Below are 27,088 nucleotides of genomic sequence, written 5' to 3'. Positions count from 1 at the left end.
CCATATTGTGTAAGTCTTGTGAGTATCTTCGTATTCAGGATGATGCCCTTAAGTTGATGCAAGTAACGATGAACTGGTTTACTAGTAATTTTATCCTACTGATGTTGAAGATGGCTAGGAGTAGAGATCGAATGTCTAAAGTAGTCTCGGTGGTGCCTTATGGTCAATAGTGTCACTAGTCTTTTGTTTTATTAATATATTTCCACTGCATTTGAAAACTCTAATCTAAGTAGAAATTGAAACTTGGAACGAGGTCTGTAATAAAAAGTAAAACTTTTGTACTATGTTCATATCTTGTGATAAAATTATGATGCAAACGGTATATGTTGTGATCTTGAGCATATATCGGGACTATCAGGTGTAATTTAGTTGGGTCTAACTGCGTGGTATTAGAGCCAAGGTTGACAGAGTTAACCATAGCTTAGTTAGCGTATTAATTAAAATTTGAGAAATTCACTAACCGGAGCTAAAACTTGAAATTTAGTATGGTTGCTCTATTTTTTTTCTTTCTCTATCCTAAAGTTGCACGCATCTTATTTCTTCACACTTAATATGGAAAAGTCTTGATCTCTGACTCACCTTTCTTCATGGGTTGGGTATGGGTATATTCACAAGGAGTACAACTCCTGTATTAAGAAAATTAAGTCGATAAGGGAAACCAATCGAACGTTTAATCTATTATCCTATACCCCTAAGTGTAATGTATCCGTACACTTATCGTTATATGAGTGGTCTAAGGATTGTGAGCAAGCTTTACGAACCTTAAAGATTCTTCTCACCACCGCGCTCATTGTAGCTTAACCGGACATGTAGAAGAGCTTTGATGTCTATTGCGATGCTTCCAGCATCGGACTCAAGTGAATCACGATGCATGAAGGTCGAGTTGTGGCTTATGCCTCTCGCCAATTGAAATGTCATGAGAAAAGCTATCCTACTCATGACTTGGAGCTTGCAGTCGTTGTAAATGCTCTTAAAATTTGGTATCATTATCTTTTAGACAATCATTACAACATCTACACCTACCACAAAGGCCTTAAATACATCTTCACTCAAGCTGATCGCAACATGAGGCAATGGAGATGGCTTGAGTTAATTAAGGACTATGATTTACAAGTTTACTATCATCCCGGCAAAGCTAATGTTGTTGCCGATGCTCTGAGTTGAAGGTCCCAATGCAATTGCCTTATGGTCCAACCCGGAGTTGCCACCCTGTGTGATGAGTTCTGTGGACTTGGTCTATAAATGGTCAAAGAAGGAATTATTGCCAACATTTAGATAAAATACACTCTTTTAGATCAAGTCAAGGAAGCCCAAAAGATAGACACAGGTATGGACCGAATTCAGGACAAAATGAAGGAGGACATGGTTAGTTGTTTTTCCAAAGATGATCAAGGCATCTTATGGTTTGCAAAATGGCTAGTTATTCCTAAGGTCCATGAGTTAAGGGGAAAAATATTGGATGAATCTCATAATTCTTTGCTCTCCATTAACCCCGGAAGCACAAAAATGTATCAAGACCTAAAGCAAAGGTTTTTGTGGACTCGCATTAAGCGGGAGATTGCTCAATATGTGGCTGAGTGTGACGTTTGCCAAAGAGTGAAGGCTAGTCATTTCAAACCAGCAGGTACCCTTCAACCATTGTTGATTCCCTCTTGGAAATGAGAATAGATTGGCACAAACTTTACTATCAAACTACCCAAAACCTCTCTATGGTACGATTCTATTTGGGTCATCGTTGATTGCTTCACCAAGTCTGCACACTCCCTTGCATCAAGACTCTCTACTATATAAAGATGTATGCAGAATTGTATCTCTCTCTCGCATCGTTTGCCTTCACGGTGTTTCGAAGAAGATCATCTCCGATCGTGGCTCACAGTTTACCTCTCAGTTTTGGATGAGTCTTCATGAAGCTATGGGCACCGATCTTTTTCATAGCACCTCCTACCATCTCTAAACCAATGGTCAAATGGAGAGGGTAAATCAAATACTAGAAGACATACTGCCAGCTTGTGCTCTCACATATGGAAAGAAATGGGAGGTTTGCCTGCTTTCCACATAGTTCTCCTATAACAATAACTATAAATCAAGCATCAAGATGTCACCTTTTGAAGTCCTTTATGTAAGGAGTTGTAGGACGCCCCTCAATTGGTCTAAGTCTGGTGAAATACCATTCCTTGGTCCGAACTTGGTTAGGGAAGCGGAAGAATAAGTCAAGACAATACACGAGCATTTGTTTATGGTGCAATCTCGTCAAAAGAGCTATGCCGATCGTCATCGACGTGAACTCCTTTTCAATTTGGGAGACTATGTCTACCTAAAGGTTGCTCCTCGTAAGGGAACCCAACATTTTCAAGTTAAGGGAAAGTTGGCATCTCATTATGTTGGTCCTTTCCAAGTCATTGCTAGGCTTGGAGCAGTGGTCTATAAATTGGAGCTGTCTCCATCCTTCTCCGACGTTCACAACATCTTCCACGTCTCACAATTGAAGAAATGCCTTCGAGTTTCAACCGAAGATGTGGAACTAGATAGTCTAGATCTCCAACCTGACCTTTCTTATCGTGAGCATCCGATTCGCATCCTGTATGAAACTGAACAAAAGACAAGAAGTCATTCGGTTAAGTTTCTCAAGGTTCAATGGAACAATCATTCTGAAGATGAAGCGATGTGGAAATGTGAAGATCAGCTTCACACTGATTTTCCCAAGCTTTTCTCCAATATATAAACAGAAAATTGGTTTCATGTCATCGAAAGATGCACATTTTAGAAATTTATCATCAAACTGTAATGGTTCACTTTAATACCACCGAAATTTCTTTCCATTTAGATGTTTACCACTCCGTCCGCTTCTCACGTTAACGACAAAAAATTTGATCATTTTGCCCCGGAAGCCAACTTGAGCAATTGTTCAGAGTATTATCCAAACAACCAAGGGCAAATATGACTTTTCACCTCGGCCGAAGTGAGAAAAAATGAAAAAAAAATGAAAAAGGCTAACAGAAGTGGACATAGTGGTAAAAATCTAAATGAAGGGAACTTTCGGTGGTATTAAAGTGAACCATTACAGTTTATGGTAAATTTCTAAAATGTGCATCTTTCGTGCATCTCGCGAGCTGTAGGAATTTCAACTACATTTACAAAGAAATGATATGTTGGGATAATAAGTTGGAAAAATTGAGACGAGATGTGAGTGGGTGCTAGGGGTAGTTCGGGAGAGGAGACCCAGGTGTCATGGACCGCTTGCATCTTTTAAGCACCGTCCATGGTGTCACTTGGTTTAAGCACTTTCTGTACTTTCACATGTCGATCCAATGGTAAGATAAGCCGATTTTTGTATGTCATGCTAACGCTTGACCTGCGACCCTGTGACGCGAAGAAAAAGTACGAGGAGATGCAAGGTAGCGGGGAGTCGGAGGTGTCGAGGATACTCTCGTGGTAACTCTGGTGCCATAGGGGCATGCGTAAGTTGGTGGCTTCGGGTATGAGAAAGGTTGTTTCAGGGGCCAACGGGATGGACCCAAGTCATGTGGGTAAAGCTTTATCCCATGTAAGGTGTAAGAACAATTTAAATTCCTGCGCTCTCGGTTATGAGCATGCTTATGTCCAGTGGCAATATCATAGAGTTTTCGTTCAATTTAGGAAATAGAAAGTATGTGGGCTTCAAGCATGTGCTGGTACTAAATTGAGTTAGGCAAGTTTACATTATTGAAGATTATGTTTATTGTCAGTTTATGCTAGCGGTTCATATCATTACATTGGGTAAAGTACTTTTCGCTGAGTCAACTTAATTTTATGACTATCCCTTCCTATTCAACTCAAAGCATTATCCTTGGAGTCAGAATAGTAATACACATATTGTGTAAGCCTTGCGAGTACATTCATACTCAAGGTCTTGCCCTTAAGTTGATGCAGGTAACGACGAACTGGTTTACGAGTAATTTTATCCTACTGATGCTGGAGATAGCCAGGAGTAAAGATCGAATGTCTGAACTAGTCTCGGTGGTGTCTTATAGGCAATGATGTCACTGGTCTTTTGTTTTATTAATATCTTTCCACTGCGTTTGAAAACTCTGATCTAAGTAGAAACTGAACTTGGAACAAGGTCTGTAATAAAAAGTAAAAGTTTTGTACTCTGTTCATATCTTGTGATGAAACTATGTTGTAAATGGTATATGTTGTGATCTTGGGTTTTGTTGAGCATATATCGAGAATGCTGGAATTACTTCCATTTTAAGCAACTTAATTGTCGATTAAGCTGGGTGTAATTAGGTCAGGTCTAATAGCTATGCAGATGCTTCGAAGGTAATGGCAGATAACCATATGCTGTATGGATCGATGGTATGCCACTACATGGAGATAGCCACAAAGAAAGCACATATGCACCATGCAAATTATAAAGGAACTGCAGAGCACATGTTCACTATCTTGTGCCTAAGGATCGTAGGGGCGGCAGACATGAGCGTCATGTGCAAGAGTGTGTGCTTAGGAATGGAACATGCATCTATTAATGCCAGAAGCCATAATTGCTACATAGGCCATGCACACACATCATAGCTGCATGTTGGGAGTCCAATATGCTACCCTGATAATATGTTTCCCGCTACTTTATGAAGGATTAGATACTAAACACATGGAACCATAAGCTTTATATTGTTGATACATTTACAAGTGAGCCAGGTCCCTTGCAAATGTATGGGCCAGACATTGAGAAGATGAAGTACACACCAGGACGTCATCAAATTCGACGGATTCAGAATGATATGGATGAATCTAAGGTGGGTCCAAGGGTGCAGCGATGCAGCAAGTGTAATGAAACTGGACACGCATAAGAAATGTCCAAAAAATACACCTAGTATGTAGATGGGGTCGCGACGACCATCAAGTGTGAATATATTTATCGTATTTGAATGTTGTATTTGTGAGGTTTTCGCCTAACCTATGTTCGGGGTAGTTGGACCGTACATTTGTATTTGATTTGGAGTTCCTATATGTTGTAATATGTCCATGTAATTATGTGTACTTGTATGGCATACACTGTTCACGTAACTGTGTGTATATGTAATATGTTCATATAACTGTGTATAGGTATGTTATACGATATTCATGTAATTGTCTGTATATGTATAGACAAACTGTTTAATTTTGATTTGAATGCAGATATGGCGCACCCATCGACCCCTGAGCTTTTTGACCTTGTAGTGAACAAGAATAACTGTAGCATCTTGTCTGTCGTTCACCAAACTGAGTTTGGAGTCTTGCGACCTCGTGGCCCCTAGGAGCTACTTACAATTGACGATCGTTGGAAGCACCGGTATGTCAAGAGTTACCTACGTATAATCCTGATTATTTATTTGTTGCATATTCTAAATTCACTTAATATTTCAAATGATACAGATTGGCAGCAACTGGACTCCTACCGTTGTGTCGTTTAGTGGAGGCCCAAGCGACGAAGAACCCTGAGGCAGCAGCGAGACGATTCTATTTCAACTGATTGGTCGACTGGTGGAGGCTTGAGACCCACACTTTCCACCTCCACTGAGGTGAGATGGCTTCGACGTTGTAGGATATAGCCAACCTATTAGGCTTACCTTGCGCCAAAGTCGTCATTGGAGTCGTCGACATGGATACAAACTGGATCAACATCATGCTCTCGTTGTTTGGTTTGTTCAGCGGAAGGACGACGCACCCCCTATGTGCCTGAGTTCATGTCGGATCCGCGTGGACCCACGAAGAAGTGGATCCTCCAATTCCAGGTACCTTGCAATTTACCTTCATATTACTGTACTATTTCCAAGACATTTTACTCATCATGATTTACATTACTTCAAGCCTACATACATCCACCTGGACGTTGGTCCGTACTCAGTCATGAGGCACCTAGAGGCCTACCTGCTTTGGTTGTTCGACTGGGTTTTGTTCACCAGCAAATAAGACCACCTAGTGTTGAGGACCCTTCTTTTGTACATGAAGTGGATCGCAGATGCGGAGTCCGATGATGTCCCCCAGTTTAGCTGGGCCTCCGCTATCCTAGCCACAATGTATCGGGCCTTGTGCAACGCGTGCACAAAGAAGGAGCCACTAGCCACATTTGTTGGGTGCCCACTCCTGCTGCAGTTGTGGTCGTATGAGAGGTTCACCTTTGGCCGGCCCATTGTGGAACCCGAGGAGGATGGGCCCACCATGGGCTCGATGTGGTGTCGGCGTATGTTACGTAGGAAACATAGCTCTACTTTATTTATTTACTATTTTTAGTCGGGCTTAATACTATTCCTCTCCGCAATCGCATTGGGCGCACGAGCTAGCCCATAGTGTGTACGAGCTTTTTAGGGCACAGTTCGACGGTCTACGTCCACAGGAGGTGGTCTGGACCCCCAGTAGCCACTCACAGATATATGGTCGTGCACCTTTTGGTCTTTCTCCTTTGTGCAGCCGTGAAGAGGACTACTGGCTTACGAAGAAGCACTCTTCTTTGACATCTACATCGAGGAGTACTCACCCCACCGCGTGATGAGGTAGTTCAGACACTTCTAGGTGTTCCGTCTCATCAACTTTCGCAACGTTCAACCCCACGTTCACAAGTAAGTAAACTTAAATATATAATCCATATCATTCGTATCATTTATAGTCTATCTAACATGGTTGACCTGCAAGTATTCACGTAAGGGTCAACTGGGTGCCAACCTCTGGGCAGATCGCTTAGCACCATACTTCTTGGCATGGGCCTATGCCCTTGAGCATGTCATTGAGAAGCCTCATCCTTTCACCAACCCGACCTACGAGGAGTACCTAAGGTGGTACATCCCGTGTACACGTACACGGATCACCTACACCCCAGATACTGTCTGGACGCACGTCGCTTTGACTACGGAGGCCTACCAGGGCCATTGGGACGAGAAAGCTATTTTGTGCGATATGTTTAAGTAACTTATCAATTTTTGTTAACATATAATCCCATATGAACCGCTATATACTGAAACCTTATTTCATGTTTGTTTCAACAGTACGATATCATACATGATGTCCATAGGGCCGTGGTTGGAGCCATGGGACGCCTCAAACAAGGGATGCAGCTTAGTGCAGCGGATGTAGTGGGATTTGTCAAATGGGTTTTCGATAAGACCACGCAAGCCTTGAAGCTTACCTCACGTCGATCCACCGTAGACGTCATCGGTGCCCCTTCCGGGTCTAGTAGGGTCAACGTAGAGTCGTCTAGAAGGTATGATGTGCAACGTCCTCCACCAAGGCCAGCATCCACCTCACCACTTGGACCTGGACCACGACCTCCAAGGCTTGTAACAATAGGTACACCTTATTCATACATAAGTCGATTAGAGATATTATTTTCTTACCAATGCGTTTATTTTAAAAATATGTTAGGTGCACCTACACATTTAACAGCACAGACACCTACACCTTTGCCAGCATCGACACCTTCACCCTTCGTAGGCTTCTCAGGTAAGGGGCACCAATATACTACCACATTCAACTTATTCAATAATATATCTAATATAATCATTTGTCTGCATGTTACTACTGTAATGAAGCTGGGACGTCTGCATCTGCACCTCCACCGTTCTCACTCTGGCCGTCTACAGCTTCCCATGTGTGCATTTCTACTAATACATTCATTTTCACATTTACTGTATCTAATAATTTCATCTGCTCGGAGGCTCCTCGATTGATTATGCATGGATGACGGTGGCAACATCGTAGTCATTGTGCCAGAGTCAGGATGATGAGCCTGGGTCAAACCCAGAGTACGACATCATAATGGACTTCTTTGGTGCTCCACTATCGACGAATGAGACCTAGGTGGAGGCATCGACACTCGTGATCACTACGAGGCCTACCAGGCATATTGTTCCACTGGACAACCTGACCTACTCTAGGGGCCATGTGGGTGAACCAACGGCAGCGGTGACAGGACCATGATGGTGGGAACACCAGTCGACAATGGGGGAGACAACAGTAGAATTTCATGTTGGCTTTTGTAACTTAGATGTTTGTTTCATGATGCATGTTTGATTCGCAAACTAGTCATTTGCTCTATTTTCCTATCTCCCTTCGATGTTATGTCGTCGTCTGCTACGCGACGAAGAGCATGTACGGCATGTCTAGTCCTACATATTCATACATGTCTACTTTCTATGTATTACATGTTCAAATGTTACTACTTGCCATGTCATTAATGCATTTCTTAATCCCATGTGACCGCACACTACTAGCTTTTTAGAGTGACTTCACTTCTCACTGCCACATTTGCAGGGAGGTGTGACCCCTCGGTGACACAATTTCATAGTGATGTGGCCGCACGCTGCCAAAACACCACTACCATAGCGTCTTATATTAACGTACTATGTTATTTTTTCTTACTAGTGCACGATCAAAAACAGGCCCTACCAGGATACATAATTTCCTTGAGAAGGAAACCCCGCCAAGGAAATGCATGAAACCGCCAAGGAAAATATTCATGGTGGCAAACCATCAAGCAAACACTCACAAATGTGATGCCAAAGAAAATGCATTTGCTTGGTGGTTAGTAGACAAGGATATCTATTGTGACAGCATTTCTTGGCGGGAGTTAGAAAATTTTCAGAACGATTGCTAGTAGTGCAGTGCGGCAGTCAAGCGCGGGCGTGGCACAAGCTGTTTATTTCTATCTAGATCCCGCCATGAATTACTACAATTTCCTGGAGGTGCTCTCAATTTCCTTGGAGGTTCAGTGTACCCGCTAGGATAAAGATCGAATTTCCTTGGCGGGGTTATTTCCCACCCAAAAATATATATATATCCTTGGCGGTATTTGCTTCAACCCCTAAGAGAATGCAATTACCTTGGCAGTGTCTGATGCCTCCCAAGGAAATTGTCCACCACCACAAATATTTCGGATCCTGGTAGTGAGGCTTTAGAATATTGTCAACCATTACACACCGCCATGAACAATTCTTTCCAACATGTGAAAAGCATAACTCCTACAATACATACGGAAAGCGTTACGTGATAGGCAAACCCCGGGTACTCCAGTGTACATAATGGGATTTGCACATTTAGGGAATGAAAAATAGTACATGTCAAATAGCAAATCAAATCCTCGGCCGATTGCTAGAACACATTGATCCTGCTCCCAGTTGTTCCTCTAACCCGCCATGCAAGACGGGATATAGCATCTCCTAACGTTCCTATCCCTCTCTTGGGGGTAATTGTTCCTATAGTTTCTCGATGTTGACGTGCATGCGATGAAATAATTGATGGGTCGTGTCACCAAAGTACTCATAAACTTGGACTATAGAATCATCTCCATGTCGACATGGCAGCCAAAACGAGCAAGGAAGAGTATTGCTATTTCTTAGAAATATCTACCATAGACGTCTAAATGGGGGTGTGGAGGTGGTGGATTGATGGGGGCCATCGAGAGGATGAGGATATGTCATTGTCTCATTTCAATTTGAGGTCAGGAATATCCATTGTGGCACGTGGATAACGGGGCATGTGGCACTTGGACTGGCACACGGGTACATTTCCAGCAAGCCCTACCCTTATGTATGCAACTTCTAAAGATCCACTAGGAATATCTAGATGAGAAGTCTCTATCTTTTCCACCCATTCAGCAGATGTTTTCTTGCACTCGGCAATCTACCTTTCCGTAAGGCATGCTTCATTTAGCGATAGAGTACCACATGCCATTGTAACTTATTGTAGATTATGTACGAATAGCGTACGAGTTGGTGCATATTGTCTTATGTACCGTAGCCATAGATAGACAATGAATGCTTATGATAACCCTTATATGTGATGTACTTTACTTTCATCAATGAAATGATCAGAACTTATCATTATACCAATACATTTTTTCTAAGCCTACTGTTTTCATAGGATTTTATGCCTCCCATGCAAACACAACAATAACTCATTGTTGAACTTTTGCAGCATGAAATGACCACATCAAGTAACAACTTTGACAGGGAATCTCTACCAAGCATCAATGTCATAAATTTTTCAGCTTTCATAAGGAATTCCAACTCATTTGTCCTTATGCAGAATACTCCCTTGCTCCAGCCTTTAGCCATGCTCATGCACTCAATCCATACACCAGCCCCCAACTGCCATAAACAACCTCACTCTGAACTATGGATAGACTACTTCTTCCTCAGTTTCCTCAATCGTAATGTTTTCCTCAGCTCCACCAAACCCACACAAAAAACATTGGAAAATTTTCATCCTCTAGGGAGTCGAACCGTTGATACACTTTTGTGACGACCCTTATAGGTTTCCTGAGTTCTAGGACATCTCTTGTACCTATGATAGTCGCTTCTTCATGGGTGCTAACTACCAGCACGACACGCCTCGACATGGATCGTATGAGTATCACCGGTATAGGATATAGATCACGCATGTGGAACTTTTCATATGATTTCATACACTATCTTACTAATCTCTCCTCTTGTTTTATTTATCTAGTTTTCATCTATCTGTGACTTCATGTAAAGATTGTATATAGAGCAAAATAAGCACCAGAAATAATATGTTGATATCAAGATGTGGTGGAGGAGGGAAGCTTACGAACACTGAGAGTATGAGCAAAAGTAGGAGAAACTACAACTGAAGCGTTAGGAAGAGGAGCGTATGAGGAATGCAACGAAGGAGCACGCCGTGGTTGAAGAACGTGAAACAGAGAGGAAAATAAAGCAAGAGAGGGTCCGTCGTACTAAGGGGAGGGCCCCGATGCCCTACAAAAAGGCAAATATCATATATGCATTCAGTAGAGAGCATCTATTACAACTCGATCTATTTTAATTCCCTAATGCATGTTAGGTTTAGCAGCGGTATGCTCTTAGATTAGTCTTTAGGCGTACCGTACCATTCGCGCAGTGGAAAAACCCCCCATGTCATATGTAATGTTTATCAGCGTTGTATCCTCCCAACGTTACTTTAAAAAAAATAACTCACACAATTTTACATCAACTAAATAAAATAATGTTGACAAAATTACATCGAACCAAAATCAAAGATAAAATGAACCATTCTGTGAAACGTATACGGCAATTTAAAAAATCTAAAAGAGTGGTTAGTCCGTGATATTTTTTACGGAATGAATGTGCAATATTTTCTAAATTACCGTGTACAAAAGTTACATAAAAAAACCCTAACCACCTGCTTCGAGTGCGATAAGGAGCGGTATGTCGGGGATGGACACTAATCGCTTTCTCGGGGTGGTAAGGTCTAACCACTAGAGAGCGGAATAGTTAGGTGGCGCTATTTGTGCTACCGTGACACTCTTACTAGTCTTTTTAAAAAATAGTAGACGTCTATTTCTATAAATATTTTTAGGTGAGATATATTTTTATTAATATTTATACTAGAAAATATAAAAATAAAAACGTCTCAATTCGTCTCCATGTGAGCCGAACCCAAACGCCAGCAGCTCGCGTGCAGGTGTAAGGGAGACGCAGGATCGAGTTAATTGCATTCACGCAGTGACCTTCACGTGGCTCGCTGGTATCGGAAACAATGCGAAGTTTACCTGCACCTGGTTCATTTTATCCTTGTAATTGCATTCTTTTGTGGTTCTCATTTCTCAAAGTCATGGGTTAGTTGAGAACTAGCAAATTCTCCAGCGGTAGAACGAAAATATAAATATTAAACACAGTAATATTAAATATAAATCTAAGGTATGAAGATATAGATGTGTCATAGGAGCGTCGTCGAATGAATATGTCCAGAACGATACCATAATTTAATTTCAAATAGGATCCGAAAAAGAAAGAAGAGATTATCTGCTAATTTCACTTCTAATTTTTTTTATTTATTTTCATTAGTAAATTATGTCCTAACGTAGCCAGTAACGAGACAGAGATGCTACAGGATGAGGGTGAATAAAAAAATGGGTAAATTATTTGAATTTTAGAGATTTTTATTAGATGAGAAGAGAGTAGAGGAAAGAGGTCATGCGAAACCAACTCGTATTTTATATAGTAGAGACTATTAAACTCATATGTGAATCCACATGCCTATATTAAGGATAAATACCAAATAATTCAATTAGGATTGTTTCTGAGATTTTGGTGATCTAAGACGAAACTAAAAAGGGACCCATTAAATTAAATATAAAAAATAATTAATATATATCATAAAGATAATATTTGGTGCATTATAAAATTGTTTTCGAGTTACTACAAGGATGAGATCGTTGCCCACCGTGTGGCGAAGTGCGACATGGAGGAGAAGCTCGACACCTCCGTGTGAAACGAAATAATGAATGAGAATGAGATAATCCCATTTGCTTGCATCGATCATTCGATCGAGAATAGGTTCGTTCGTGAGAATTTTCTTACCTTGACAGTGACGATAGACTGCTTGTTCGAGAAATTTAGCATCAAGATGTTTTTGGTGGTGTCGCCGACTTGTCGTCAACTCCATTGCAACAAGAGCATTAGATACCAGCGCTAATCGTCTAACCTACTGCGAAGGAACGATTCTTTTGAATCGCCCAAAGGCCAAAGCTCATGCACATGATAGGCCCCCTGAATTTTGGGGGGCTAGCGCGGCCGCTCTGCTTACCCCCCTCTAGGGTCGACCCTGAATTTAATATGTCAATTCATATCCATAAATTAAGTATTAAAATAAATAAATAAATAACATTAGTCTATAAATCTGAAGAACAAAATAAACTGTTATTTTACAGATGCACAAATATGAATTTTCCTTACTTGCCTTAGGTCATATGGATTTGATTTTTACCTTTTCATCATATTATTCTGAGAAAACCTTATCAATATGTACCTAGCTTGTTGGCTAAAAGGTAAGCTAAAAACACCCTAAAAGTAATGCCTCACCTCAATTGTCTAGTAAGATGCCCATACTTTATAACGGTTTCTAAATTGGAACTCCTTTTATTATATAGAGTTGTAAGTAATAAGAATTTCCAAATTGAAACCCCTTTTAACAATTTTAAACCTTAACCCTAAATCAGTCCCTATTTCATTTTTAAAAAAGAACATGTTACCTGTTCAATGTGCGGCAGGACCCATCCAAGTTCCAAATTGAAACCGCTTTTAATAACCGTAAACCCTAACTAAAATCAATTCTTATTTCATTAAAGAAAAGAACATGTCACCGGTTTAATGGATAACATGACCTGTCATTCTTCAAACAGGCTATAGGTAGTACGGTCAATATGACGCTCTTTCAACGGACAACATGTTCTGTCACGACGACACAGTCTAGTTCTACAATTTTACAAAATAGCCATATATATATTTGCAAATATTTTATTTAAAATATAAAAATAAAAAATATCCGCGGGGACGGGGGCCCTTGCCATCCCTTCTCCAGACCGGAGTCCGTGGCGACGAAACAAACCCCTGCCCTTCCTCCGGCGAGCCGGCGACCTTCCGGAAGAACCATCGCCGCGCGCGAGGAGGAGGACCCGGTAAGCCTCCCTCGATCGATTCATCCATCTCTCTTTCCTTCCGCCAGTCGAAGAAGCGCGGGGCCACGCGCGACCGTGCTTGGGTCGAAACTGCAGTAGTAGCAACCGGACCTCAGTTCTCGCCCTAGCAGCCTAGCCTAATCTTTAGGGTCCGCGCGCTAATCGGAGGAGGTTGCTTGTGCTGAGGAGGTGGTCGCCTCCTGTGGGTTTCATTCGCGTGACCCTTCACCCGCGCAGGACCGGGTGGGATCATTGGGGGAGCGTCTGATTCTTGTCAAAGACAGGGGCGATGAGTATGCTTAGAGGAACCCAGTGGCGAAGCTAGTGACAAAACGATGGTGGTGCACTAATTCATCGTGCATTGAGCAACGCATGTAATTTCAAAGCGTTATATGGTAAATATGTGTTCGTTAGTAGTAAAATTTAGATTCATCCTGGTGCATGTGCACCACCAAACTACAACGTAGTGTCGCCACTGGAGGAACCACAGGGTGTGGTTTGAGGTAGGCTTGAGGATTTCGATGTGGGGCTAGGTGTTTTGAGGTAGGCTTGAGAATTTGGATTGCCTGAGAGCAGTAGCGGAGCCGGAGGAAGGCCTAGAGCCAATTGCTTGGTTACAATTTTGCTACATGTGCAGTAGTGCTATCAACGGGGCAACCAGCTCGCTATGTATCCAGTAGTGCCAGCAAGTGTGCCTATTGCTTGTCGTCTACTACTCCTCCTTACATTAGATTTTGTTACTCTTTTTTTTTCTAGTAACGAAAGATTGGGAACCACTAACTGTGCTTTTTGATGCCTCTTATGTTCACGGGGATGATGTGAATCTTTCTGGGTCTTTATAAAGGCCAAAGATACATGTAATCTTATGCTTTTCGCGTAGTGATCTGTATTTCTTTAATCTTATCCCAGATACATCTGTTCTATGCATTTGTTACCTGCTTGCCACCTTTGGCGCTTAAAAACAGTTCTTTTCCTGTATCAACCTATTGAGAGGAGCAGAAAATGGCTATGATGCCCTTCGTATCATAGATATAATAAAGATTTGCAAGGTACTCTCTGGTACTAAGGGTATTCGTGGGTTTTCACTCGTCTCCACTCGTTTGATGTTACTCCAAATCAGTGATAAATTTGTAAAGGTGCCATGCAAAATGATAACATAGGCTATGAATCTCTTACAAAAACCTAAACAAAAGTGATGTCTTGTGAGCACATAAATGGTCAGCTTTCGTGAGTAAGAAGAAAGGAATTGTGGGAAAAATCTTATTGCTATCTTGACTTCTCATGCCGAATTAAAAGAAGCTATGTCCTGTTATTATGTAAGAGAACTTTGTAGGAGCTTTAGTATGACAGTTAGTAATGGCTGGGAAAGAGGTTCGTGGCACGGAATATAAGGTGTCATTAAGATGTTTAAGTGGAATGTTAGTTTGCAGTGCACAGAAAATCTCATATCTGAGTGTCTTGATCTAGATCAAATCATCAAAGTCATCGAATGTGCTGCAGATCACCAAACAGGATGCGATACATAGAATAGCATGGAACCAGAGAAATTACCCTTCGGGATTACCTTCTACAAAGATTGTTTGTCAGGATGGAATGTTTTTAGGAAAGGAATAGGAGTAACATAGCAGGAAATGAATCCCTGTTCGCAGTCCTAGACTCCTGGTGCAGGCAAATGCCGTGTAAATGGATTATAGAATATTATAATGCACATTGGATCTCAAAAAGGAAAAAGAACTAAAATTTGATATATATAGATACTTTATATGATTTTGTTTTAGATAACTTAGACATCTCTCTGACATGTCAATGGATTATATAATTTGTATTGTTGGGGTGTATTTTCCTGTCTTTGTGTGACATTCAGATTGACGTACTGCTGGGTCATAGTTCATGGATAGTTCAAGAACCTTGCTGTTGTATGCTAGGTGATACTTTGTAGTCGGGTTTATGAATTATAGAATATGGGTTGCTAGAACCTGAAAATATTCTCATGTCTATATTTTTCAACACTTCTCGTGACTTGTGGGTAAGAAATGTTGTTGTTGATCCTATTTTGCGCAAGCTATATATCTTTTTAATCTGTTTGCATCTTCTTCAAATACGGGGCACTAAATTTGTTTTATCCTTTATGCCATATATAGCTTAATCTGGGTAATCCTGCACCCTATATTCCTCCTGTAAATTCCTAGTATGAGATTCTATCCTCGAAATCCTTGATTTAGTTTTCAGGTCACAATACTTCAGACTCAAACTTACCTGTAAATTCCTTCCACAAGATTGTATCCTCAAAATTCATTATTTAGTTTTCAGGCCACAATATGTCAGAAGCAAACTTGCATTATTCCACAGAGCATTAACTTTGGAAGCTGAACTAATCCTTGCTTGTTCTGCATCCTTCTATTCTTTACTATGTTCCTGTACCCACCCCTGTTTGAAGAACCAATCCCTGAGATGTCCTGTATGTAGGGACAATGTTGGTACCAGTATCTCATAAATATGCCTGTTGATGGTTGTTGCTTATTGTGTACCATGTACCGGAATGCATCCTACGTGGTTGTTCTAAACCATACCAGAATGTACTTTCTGCTCTTTATGCTATCATATTGTGCTTTCTTATCATACTCCTGCTGGTGCATATTAACAAATAATTGGATCATGATTTGCTCAACATACCTTTCTGTGATTATCTTTGTGTATCCTGTGTCTGAAGGAAAGGTAAAAATATCTGGAAAGTAGTATGGATGTGTTAGTATTACATTAAGATGTCCATCTTATGTTTTTGTACTGAACAACATAGCTGGGCCATATTCAACCCTTAGAGTAAAGGGGATGGATTGTTGCAGGCAAAGAGTTTTTAACATATTATTTGACATGATTGTTTACTGATTCGAGATGCATCTTCCCCTATGCAGACAATGTACATTCGAGTGAAGAGGAACAAGACTACCTACTTCATACAATGTGATCCAACAGAGACAACTTTAAATATTAAACAAAAACTGCATTCACTGATAGATCAGCCTCTGAGTAATCAACGGCTGATCTTATTGGCAACAAACAGCATATTGGATGACTCAAAGACATTGGCAGATCAAAAGGTACCATTAATTAAGCGCATATTTCAGAGGTCCGTCCATGTTTAAAGATAATTTATGTCAACTGTTTCTGCAGGGGCTTAATAGCCAAGATAGACACTAGTATGTACTAATTTATTAATTTTCCGATTATTGTTTCTGGTCCTTCACGCAAGTTTTTTTTTTCTATCTACATTTCCAGGTTGAAAATGATTCCATCGTTGCGTTGACGCTGAGAAAAGGTATAGAACTTTGCTCAAATTCTTTCTTTTTTTCAATACGCTCTTTGGTCCATTTGGTTATTAGTGCTTGGGCGATCCATTTGGTCTGTTGTAATAACCATAATCATTTTCAAACACAAACCTGGAAGTTCACTGGCACCTAGGACTGAACAAAGCGCATGTAGTCCTTTTCCTTTCTCTGCAGTGGTTATGGCATCCTGTTCGTAACTATGCAAGTTTCATGTGTCTACTCGTTCGTTTAAAGGACGGTCAATAAGAACATCCTTTTTAACTGGGTTCTATATATTTGCCGGCGGCTCCTGCTTGCGACAGCCTTACAGCCTCTCCACATAGACACCTCACTGTTTCTTTGTTATTTCAACAGACGATAACAGCGAGTTTGAGGATGTTTTCATCGCAAGGCCGGAAGATCTTATGTTGTCCTCCTGATGCGGACTCGTCTACCTTTCTGTGGGATTTAAGGGCATCAAAATTTCCAGTTTGTGGATTATGTAGCGCATAAGATTCTCTCTTGGTTATGGCTGGCTTATGGCTGGCTCAGCTTTCCGTCTGTTGCTTTTTCTCATGCTTTCGCTGATCTTGCTGTGGATGCTGGGCAGCTGTTACGTGTTTGCATGAAGTCTTGATTTGACCATCTAACCGACGATCGCTTTCCTACCTGTTTAAGCCTTGGTGGTGATCAGATCTCTTACCTGCTTATTTAATTTCTGAACCAGTAGAAACAGCGTGGTGAGACCAGCTTAGTGCTTCGACCTAACATAATGATCACTTCGCAGTGACATGATTACCCCATAATTGCTTGGTTGAAACCTCGCTGCCACGCTGCATTTGGAAGCACCAGATGCTGATCAGTTGTGTTCTGGTACGGTTGTTCTGGTCTCTAGGTGCCGCCTTGTGCTTGCACAGTATAGCCATGTGTTTGCCTTTGCCATGTGTGCAATGCAAGAGAGTCCAGAACTGAGGGCAACTGACCAGAGATGAATGGATTCACTATCGAACAACAGCAACAGAGAAAGTGTTAACTTGATAAAAAACAATAATAAAGGTAAGAGTATTATAGACAATTAACACATAAAATTAACAATAAGTTAGCTTATAATCTAGGGATCCAAATAGCTTCTAGTTTTTTACTTAGTCAGCTTTTTATTAATCAGCTTTTAACAAGTCAGCTTTGTATAAACTCTAGCTGATTTAAACATAGTCTAAGCTACTGCATGTTGCCTTTCTCTGCTTGCGTTCCAGTCAAATCTTGTGATCATTGGTGATGGTTTTTGAGTTGTGGTTCACGCATTTTTGGTAGGTATGTTCGTACTTCAGGTCTGTATGGTATATTATGCATCAGGTCTTTGTAAGGGTGAAAACGAGTTAGGTCAGAGTCAGGTGGAGTAAGATTGTACCCGATTTAAAACCCGATTCTTCAAACCTAACGCGGTCCCAAAATCAATACCAAGCGTAAAATCATCTCCGCCCTCGGCTCCGATGAGGACCTGAAACCTGACCACGTGGGAGGGTGGCACGGGCATGTGTGGGGCTCGTCGGGGAGGGTGGCGCGAGTGAGCGTGGGCGAGTCGGGGAGGGCGACGCAGGCGCTGGGAAGGATGGTGCTGGGGAGGGCGACGTGGGTGTATGGTGCGGTAGCGCTGGGGAGGGCAGCGCGCGGATCATGGCATGGTTGTGGACAAACAGTGCCATGAAGGAGACGACAAAATCGGAGAGGTGTGACCCCACCAGCTCCAATATTTTTCTCTCCGGCCCCTTCTTCCTCCTCACAGATGAGTGGTGGATGGCTAGGTTTGGGTTTCAATGGCACCCGTCAAGCTATTTTTTCCAACTGAATCCACTCCTATCAGGTATGAAATCTAGGGAGGCCTAACTCAACGGAGCAAGCTGCCATCCTTAGGTTTGCATGGTCTTCTTGTCCCATGTGTGTTCAACGGGATCAGCTTTGTGTTGCAGCAGTGAATATTAGTTGCTAGGATCCGGAGTTTTCGTCCTTGGAACCGAAATTCCTTGCGTGTGGTCAATCGTGGACTCATGATACATGGTGTCCCACTGATGAGAGATTTCTTTCAAGTCCCAACCTGTTTGTCAGTGACTTGTGCAATCCACAACTCTCTTTTTTTTGGAAATTATTTTCCAAGAGAACTAAGAAACTCAAGCAAGAAATATTTTGTCTTGTTCATGTGGCCTGTAGTACTTAGTCCTACAAAAGACCTATAGTACTTGGTCTTACAAAAGACCTTCTTCTTCTGTAATAATACGTATTTACTCTTTCTCTTATCTTCAGTTTAATTATTGAATCATAAGATAGATAATATGGATAGAATCTTATAAAAATCTTTTTAGATCGGATCATATAGAATTTGATTTTAAACAGTTTGCTGAGCCTATAAAAACAGTGAGGCAGGACCGTCGCTTGATCCGAGAGTTGACCTTGGTTGTTTGGGCACCAACGCTCCGTACACCACGATCGCAGATAAGCACCATCTAGATAACATATCAAATCACGGTATAGTGCTCTAGTGTCAGACTTCACCTGCTCCATGATCCGTACTTAAGGCCAGACCATTACGCCAAGTATATTTAACTATTTTCTTCGCATTTTCAATTATTTAATTCAACGATGTTGCGGACACAGATGTAGATACAGCTGTCCGATTCAAAAGAAAAAAAAGGATCAGATCGCAATTTCTTTTTTTAGGTGAGTATAGTGCAAACTGCAAAGTAATTGAGGCGTCGTGGTCGAATTAAAAGATTGTTGTATTTTAGTCATGCGGAATTTGACCAATTTTTTTTGCAGCGTTAGTCGTGCGCCTCGACAGCTACGGTTTGCATAAGATTTGGCCAAGTCGGCCAAGATAATACAATTTACACTGGGCGATGATGCGTGTGAAGGTTGGAAGAAGTAGAAGTGTATTTTTCCAAAGCGCTTGGCCACATCTGCACATCTGCAATCGTGGTGCCTGATTCAAGCGGCTCTCTAGCCGATTAGCACGTTAAACTAGTCTAGTCGATAGACGATGTAGATATTGATAGCGAGATGTATATAATGATTTTATTAATTTTTAAATTATTTAACTTTAATTTTTATTTTTAAGGGAATATAGGAAAGGAAACTTATTTCGTGGAAATGAAACGCCTAGGTTGCAACCTTAGGGATGGAACCTAAGATAGACTGGGTGAATAACCTCGCACTAAGTCACCAAGTTACGTTCGGTTTTTATAGATATTATATAAATACATATATGTGATAGTATATATATAGGTCTATAAAAATGAACCTTCTTAAATGAAGGCCGGTAAAACAGAAAGACAATATACATTGCTCGTGACTCGACGTAATGTGAGTGAAGTGAAGTTGGAGGTAACAGCAACATTTCTAGTACGCTCATCTGATACGCTCATCCGTGAGTTCCATTTTCAGGTACTACTATATCATAATAAAATCGAGCCCTCATATGTACTTTGCCTGTAATCACCAATAAATATTATTTATCAAATATATTGAATAAAATTTAAATAAATTTAAATAGAATATCTTTAAATATAATAATTTTTCTATCGGGATCCACAGCTAAACCAGATTTATTACTGGTTTTAACTTATTTTTTTTCTAGCCCTCATATGTACTTTGCCTGTTTCACGCAGTTCGTGTCTCATGCAATGGAAGGGAGTTGTAGCTGTTACTCGCGCCAGATTGCTAGCACACATCATGTTTGAGATTGGCGAACCATGGCTAAGCTTTAATAGTTACTATTTAGACTGTGTTGGGTTGAATTTCTGCTGACTTATGCTTATTAGAAGTTAGAAACCTAACTAAATAGTTGGTTGTTAAGCTATTTTTTGAAAAACTAAAAAAGTTGATTTACCAGGAAATAAATTAAAAGTTGAGAAACGAACTAGGATGAGTTTTTCTGATTTTTAATGTACTAAGAAGCTAAAAACTTATTAAAAAACCAACAGCAAAAAATCATTAATCAGAAGTCAACTTTTAAGTCTAAAAACCAAAAACATTATTCCAATCAAACAGACTTTTAGTACTATACTACTTAACTTTGAGGTTCTATTTTTATCTCTCAATTCGCACCGACATTGAATCGTTGTATATGGAGTTCCCGTGTTCCAAACGCACCTAAAGTATGAAATACGGCCGGTCATATTATTCTAAAAACGATTGCATTAATCCCAAATACATAGCAGTAGTATATTTCTATTTGGCCCAACCTGTGACGAGAAGTACATGTTCCAAGCTGTAGTACGGGTCCGGCAACCAGTAACTCCTATTTTGAATACATATTTTTGCTTGGTTCACCTTGTCCTCGTGTCTAACACCAAATAGACTTAGATCATCCTCAATTATTTTTCTTTTATTTTGTTTTTTTCTTAATTCACTTTTTTTTCCTAATCTCTTTATTTTTTCTCATCTTCAACAATTTATCTTCTAATAGATTTATAAAAGAAAAGTAGAGAAATATCGTTGCAAAGAGAATGATCTTAAAAATCTTTTTTTAAAAGAACTATAATAAAAAATCATTAAAGTGCTAAAAAACGAAAAACCCTTCCCAAGCAAGTTCTGAGTCACGAAAGGAAAATGTAGGACATGGTCTTATATTTGGAATGCGAGGGAGCAGTTCCAATCTGCTATTCGTTACCGAAACCTAGCATTTCGTGGTCCAATCGGCACCGGTTGCAGGAAACACAGCAAACAAGCTCCCGTCGTCTCATGTCATTTCGGCTTCTCGCTTTCACCTCCGCGCTTTCTTTGTCCCTCCCGAACACCTCAAACAAGCTCCGCTAGCGACGCCACAGTCCTTTTCCTCCCTCCGAATTCCAAGCTTTCCTTCCTCCTCCGCCCCCCGAACCTTGAGCCGGCTGCTGCAAAGCGTTCCCAGTTCGAGGCGCATACCAACAAGTGAACACCAAGCTGGGCTCTTCGCTGCAATGTTTCCTCGCCGCGGCTGACGAACCAGGTACGGAAGTACACTTCTGTCGGCGAGGCTCTGAGCCATGTCGGGTGGGTTTTCTTGGCCGTAGCACTTAGCAGCGCAAAGTCTGAGATGCTCGTGTAACCCTTTCTGTCGATTGCCGGAGCCTGGTGGTGGTGCCAAGTTTCCGCCTTGCCTGACAATTTGGGAGCTTTGGGGGTATTCTTGGTCCTGCTGGCCGTATTTCCCTTCAACTTCTGCGAGCCTGCAAGGAATTGGCTGTTGGTCCACTTCATCTTTAGGCTGAGCGATCTCTCTCTTCTTGGCGCTTGGGGATTCTTGGTTCTACAGGTGTCGGTAAGGCGGCATTGTTTCAGCAGTTTACTCTTGACAGCATTCTCACCTGGAATTATTCTTCCTTTCTGTTCTTGGCGCTGAAGCATATTCCTCTGCTCGGGACATTCTCGGTTCCTCTTCAGATTGTTGAGCTTTGCATCTTGCTGATTTTGTTTCTAAGTTTGCTATTGTATTGTCTCCCGTTCTTGAAGCTGTCGTTGAAGGGGGGTTAGAATGCTTACTCATTGCCTGAAGAAAATTTGTGTTATTTTGTTTACGTTGTCTTGTCTAATCCAGGTGCAATGTAGGTCTTGATTACCTTTGGAGAATTTCTCCCACTCCTAGTTGTTGGCTTCGACAAGCCATCCTTGTTGGTTCGCCTTGTGGTCGCCATCTCTCGTGTAGCTGTCAGCCCGTCACTATCTTTAAAATCTTGCTTGTGTAGTAGGCTGGTTCTTACCAGCAAAATTCTAGGTGATGCATGATGCAGTTGGGTGTTGACGTCAGGGGAAAAGGGCTAGTCACTATGCTGAATTCTGTAGTAGAGAGATGCGGAAAAGATGATAAATGTGTGTATTAGGCAATCCTACATTAAGAGACACTGTGTTTCCTGGTCTGCTTCACGAACAGTTTGAACAAGTTGTGTATGCTGCACAACCCCCCCCCCCCCCCCCCGGAGGGGGGTTGTTATTTATTTGCCAGTCTTGGTTCAATCAAGCCTGACATTACATTCTTCTGCCTAATCCTGCACAATCATTGGTAAAGGTACAACAATGCCCATGATTCCTGTACTTCGCATTTCTTAGCGCACCCCCCCCCCCCCATAATCATATAGGTTCTTAAGTGCTTCATGGAGAAACATGTCGCTCTGAAGCTGCTAAATATTGTGATCAATTTTGTTCCTGGTCACGCTTTTTGGAGCGCAAAGTGTCCTTGCATTTCCTGGAAACGGAATCTTTTTATATCCCAAAATGTGTATATTTTTCTTTGCTCAAGGGCTAACTTTGAAATTCTTTAAATGCAATGCAGTACAACTAATTCACAAAAGGTGAGGTGTGTTATCAATGAGGACAGAGACATTGGTTTCTTGCTCACATGCTACGCAAAGAAAACAAGCAATCAGTTGATGTAGCAAATGCTGTTGCAAGAGAGAATGGTAATGATGGGGAATCTTGTTTCTTCATCGCACTTATTTATTGTTAACATCACTGATAATCGATTTCCATATTTACAGAGTGTTTGCTCATTAAAAAGTTCAAAGGGACCAGCGTTTCCTCTACGATCCATTCTTGTTTTTTTCATTGCATTATTTGGCTTCTATGTCTGCTACTTGTCCTTTAATCAGATAACTTTGGAAAATGAAGAAATATTGACCAGCGAAAAAGAGAAAATAAAAAGTATCTGCAGGAGGCCTGCAATTCCACATGAGCATATACGATATGTGCACTTTCCAAAGCCTATGACTTACGATAGGTAGCTTTCTTTGAAGATAGATAACTGCTCTCTTGTTCTATAAGTGAATATGTGATGTGTATGTTGTGTTCTCTGACCATGTTTCTACACTCATATTCTGGTTCACAGGGGCGAATGCGCATGTACTCCAGTCAGTTTCTTTGTTATTGTATCTATGCAAAGATCAGGAAGTGGTTGGTTTGAGACTTTGCTGAATAGCCATCCTAATGTCAGCTCAAATGGTGAAATTTTCTCTGTGAGAGATAGAAGAGAAAATATCTCAACTATTTTTAGCACTCTTGATAAATTGTACAATATGGATTTGCTCACCAGTGCAGCAAAAAATGAATGCACTGCTGCATTTGGATTGAAGTGGATGCTAAATCAGGTAAGATATAATTGCATTTCCCCCTTTACCGGGTCCATGGTAAGGTTCACTCAGATACTTCTAAAGTCAAATTGTTTGGTTGCTCCTGAAGTGGCAAACCTTAAGCCCTAGCATGTATCCTTCACTCCATGCTATTGAACTTTGATCATATTTTCATGTTGATGGAAACATGGAGAACTCTGCTGGTATCTCACATTCACATTGTAATTAATCCCTATTTGGCCTTGGAAGGCTCAAAATTCTGCAAGAATATTTACAAGTATAATAACAAGGAACCTTAATTGATATAAATTTGGCCACTTAGTTAAAGTAGGCACATGTATTCTCTTGTGCTTCCTGGACTGCATGTCTGCATCTACAAGTAATGTCTATTAACGAATTATTTTGGTTATGTATTTATCGCCAAAAGGGACTTGCACAACCATCCTACTTGTGGTCAACATAACTGATTTTACTATGAAAACGAATAAAAAAAGTGAAGCTATCAAGGTTAGGAACTTGCCAATAATCAAGACTACCTTTTCAGGAATGCTGAAGAGCTAATTTTCTGTTAGTATTTAGTATGTTTGTGTGGATGCATAAATCAAACATGCATGTGCATCCTTGGGCTATCTGATACATTTCTCAGTGCTAACAAATGTAATCAACCAAGTCAATACTCACCTAAGACCATCTTTATGTATGCTCTTGTACTATGTGATTTGATGATTTAATGCAGCTATACTAATCATGCTATCGATGTGAGCAAAGCTAGATATAAAGCATAAAAGCAGTGGATTACATTGAAGTGGTTTTATTTCACTTGCAGGGACTTATGGAACATTATCAAGACATTGTCAAATATTTAAACAAGAAAGGTGCCAAGGTGATATTTCTCTTCCGGAAAAATACATTACGGAGGCTTATTTCTGTATTGGCTAACGACTATGATAGAAAAACAAAGCAGTTGAATGGCATACATAAAGCACACATTCACTCAAAAGAGGAGGTATCTCTCACTCTCATATATATGCAATCTCAGATATATCTGAAATATTTTACTTATCACATAATTTCTTGTAATTTTTGTAGTTATGAATCAAATTATGCACAGCCCAAAGCATGACCAATATGAAAGTTATCTGTCAGTTTCTGAAAACTAAGCAATGTTGAGAAAAACAATGAAGTAGAAACCATTGCATCAGAAAGCGATGTTTTTTTTCTTCATAATATTCAAAAGTGGACTCTGTTCTTTACATCTTGTTCAGCTTAAATTTCGTAACTGTCAATTATTGCTGTGCGTACCATTGAATTTTGACGCATTCCCTGTAATCTGATATTGGTGCTGAAATTTCTCAGTTTCAGCATTTTATTCTCATCTGGCCTCTTGTATGTGATTATTTAACAGGGTGTTCTCTATAAGAGGTGATTATTTGGCTGTCAATCTGACAAAAAAGAAATAAAAGAACTGACCCTCAATTACTTTAAGAAAGAAATTAAAACAAAAATGAAAACGTGAATAGAGCATACTTTAATTTACTGCAATTCTATATTCAGATTGTGTGCTATCCTTATTCTGATCTGATATTAATCCTTTTGTTCTCACTGAGAATTATGTTGTCTGGTTCTTACTAAAAAATACTTTATCCCGTCCATACCCTATATTCTGGGCAGGCTGAGATACTTGCAAGATTCAAGCCAACAATGGACGTGTCAGCTCTGGTTGCAAGCATCAGACATGCTGAACATTCCATGAGAAGTTGTTTGCATCACTTCAGCAGCACACGCCACATGATCCTCTATTACGAGGATGTGATCTGCGACACAAATGTACTGAGCACACATAAACCTTCTCAACTTCGGATTAGCCTTAAGATTGCTCAATAGTATTAGTTTGTATGCTGTATGCAGGCTTTGTCTCGAGTGCAAGAATTTCTTGGAGTTCAAGTGAGGAAGCTGTCCAGCAAGCATGTGAAGATCCACACCAGTTCCCTCCCGGACCTTGTCGATAACTGGGAGGATGTGAGCGAGATGCTAAACAGGACAGAGTATGCGCGCTTTCTTGATGATGCAGACTATGTCAAGTGACGTGTTCTGATTACATCAGGGTCAAATGGATCATAGTTTCATTTTTAACAAAGGGTTTGAAATAGTCTCTTTTTTTTCTTTTTGCCGTCCAAAAAGCATGAGGGATTGCAGTTGCTTACAGCATTCTTCTGTAGGCAGGATGTAATAGAAAAGATGAATGAAGCAGAGATGACAAAAATTGATGTGTTCTTTTCCCCTCTTTTAGATTCTGTATAGGTTTACTGGTTTTGGGGTGCCATCCAATGGTGGCTCGCAATTGAGCTCCATCTCTAAATACTTAAACGAAAAACACAATGTCCAGATGCCATGTGACAATACTTGCAATTGAATTTCTCGTGCCTTTTATTTTCATTTGAAATCAAGCAGAGAACATGCCAATTCAGCATATGCTCATAGCACCAACTTTTACTCTAAACACTTATCATGAATTCGCTAAAATCCTCTGTATCCTTCCCAACAGTTGTTTGGTTGGGGTAGTTCTCAGTTGTTGCAGCAAAGTGTTTCCTTGCAAATACTTCCACAAATTGTTGCATATTAAGTTTCAAGTTTTGCAATGCTTTAATGTGGTAAATTTGTTTGTTTTGGATTTTGAACTAGTTTTAGAAGGTAACTAAGTTATACACTCGCATTTGTTGCATATATTGATTTCAAATGTCACATATGTTGCTCACTAAAGTTGCCACCGATGTTGGAACTCACATTTTTACTCCAGTACATTAAAGATTTGTTTGTGAAGCGTAAACCTAGAGTTTGAAAATGTTGGAACTAACAACATTTACCGACTATTTTAAATATTTGTTCGGGAAAGCGAAAAATGTGTACCCTGCCACTTGCATGCGGATTACTGGAACAGAGCCTTACTCCCAGATTATGCCGCAGTCTTGAGATTCTAAGAACCGTCGGTGCAGTATGATTATTCCCAACAAATATAAGGACCCAACCCAACACATGCAACTATGCAAGCATGCGTGCACCTAATCACATTATCAATTGTCAATAAAATGAAATTACCAGCCTGGATGCAGAAGCAAAGAAATGCACCTGTGAAAGTTGATAGACTGGACCCTGGAATGAATATGTAGAGTCCTCGTCAATTTTTTTTGAAAGGGGTAAACTCAGCAGGAGAGGCCCCTACTGAGAAATATATTAAAAGATAAAAGTAAGTACAAAGTAAGGAA

At 40.5% G+C, this 27,088-nt stretch overlaps 2 protein-coding genes across 5 annotated transcripts; both read left to right on the top strand.

Moving 5' to 3' along the window:
- Positions 1-13,283: 13,283 nt before the first annotated feature.
- On the top strand, positions 13,284-17,401 carry LOC133912569 (uncharacterized). The gene is made up of 4 exons (XM_062355382.1): positions 13,284-13,426; positions 16,339-16,524; positions 16,703-16,742; positions 17,107-17,401. Exons 2-4 carry the CDS (start codon positions 16,342-16,344, stop codon positions 17,169-17,171), a joined length of 288 nt encoding a protein of 95 aa, XP_062211366.1. The 5' UTR covers positions 13,284-13,426; positions 16,339-16,341; the 3' UTR covers positions 17,172-17,401.
- Positions 17,402-21,399: 3,998 nt separating this feature from the next.
- On the top strand, positions 21,400-26,245 carry LOC133912567 (uncharacterized). Of its 4 annotated transcripts, XM_062355380.1 has the most exons (7): positions 21,400-21,712; positions 23,033-23,159; positions 23,238-23,476; positions 23,585-23,843; positions 24,652-24,831; positions 25,497-25,652; positions 25,734-26,245. In XM_062355380.1, exons 2-7 carry the CDS (start codon positions 23,139-23,141, stop codon positions 25,908-25,910), a joined length of 1,032 nt encoding a protein of 343 aa, XP_062211364.1. In that variant the 5' UTR covers positions 21,400-21,712; positions 23,033-23,138; the 3' UTR covers positions 25,911-26,245. The 4 variants fall into 4 exon arrangements, with proteins under 4 accessions (XP_062211364.1, XP_062211365.1, XP_062211362.1 ...); XM_062355381.1 differs by having other exon boundaries at positions 23,033-23,476; positions 24,652-24,708; XM_062355378.1 differs by having other exon boundaries at positions 23,033-23,476.
- Positions 26,246-27,088: the final 843 nt, after the last annotated feature.

The sequence above is a fragment of the Phragmites australis genome, chromosome 3, assembly GCF_958298935.1.
Source record: "Phragmites australis chromosome 3, lpPhrAust1.1, whole genome shotgun sequence".
Lineage (NCBI taxonomy): Eukaryota > Viridiplantae > Streptophyta > Magnoliopsida > Poales > Poaceae > Phragmites > Phragmites australis.
This window is presented reverse-complemented; position numbering and strand designations above follow the sequence as displayed.

Coding starts and splice junctions, on each gene's coding strand:
- LOC133912569 (XM_062355382.1), top strand. CDS start 16,342: ATGTACATTCGAGTGAAGAGGAACAAGACTACCTACTTCATACAATGT. Junction 16,525..16,702: donor AGACATTGGCAGATCAAAAG/GTACCATTAATT, acceptor CTACATTTCCAG/GTTGAAAATGATTCCATCGT. Junction 16,743..17,106: donor TGCGTTGACGCTGAGAAAAG/GTATAGAACTTT, acceptor TTATTTCAACAG/ACGATAACAGCGAGTTTGAG.
- LOC133912567 (XM_062355378.1), top strand. CDS start 23,139: ATGCTGTTGCAAGAGAGAATGGTAATGATGGGGAATCTTGTTTCTTCA. Junction 23,477..23,584: donor AAGCCTATGACTTACGATAG/GTAGCTTTCTTT, acceptor TCTGGTTCACAG/GGGCGAATGCGCATGTACTC. Junction 24,832..25,496: donor ACATTCACTCAAAAGAGGAG/GTATCTCTCACT, acceptor TATTCTGGGCAG/GCTGAGATACTTGCAAGATT.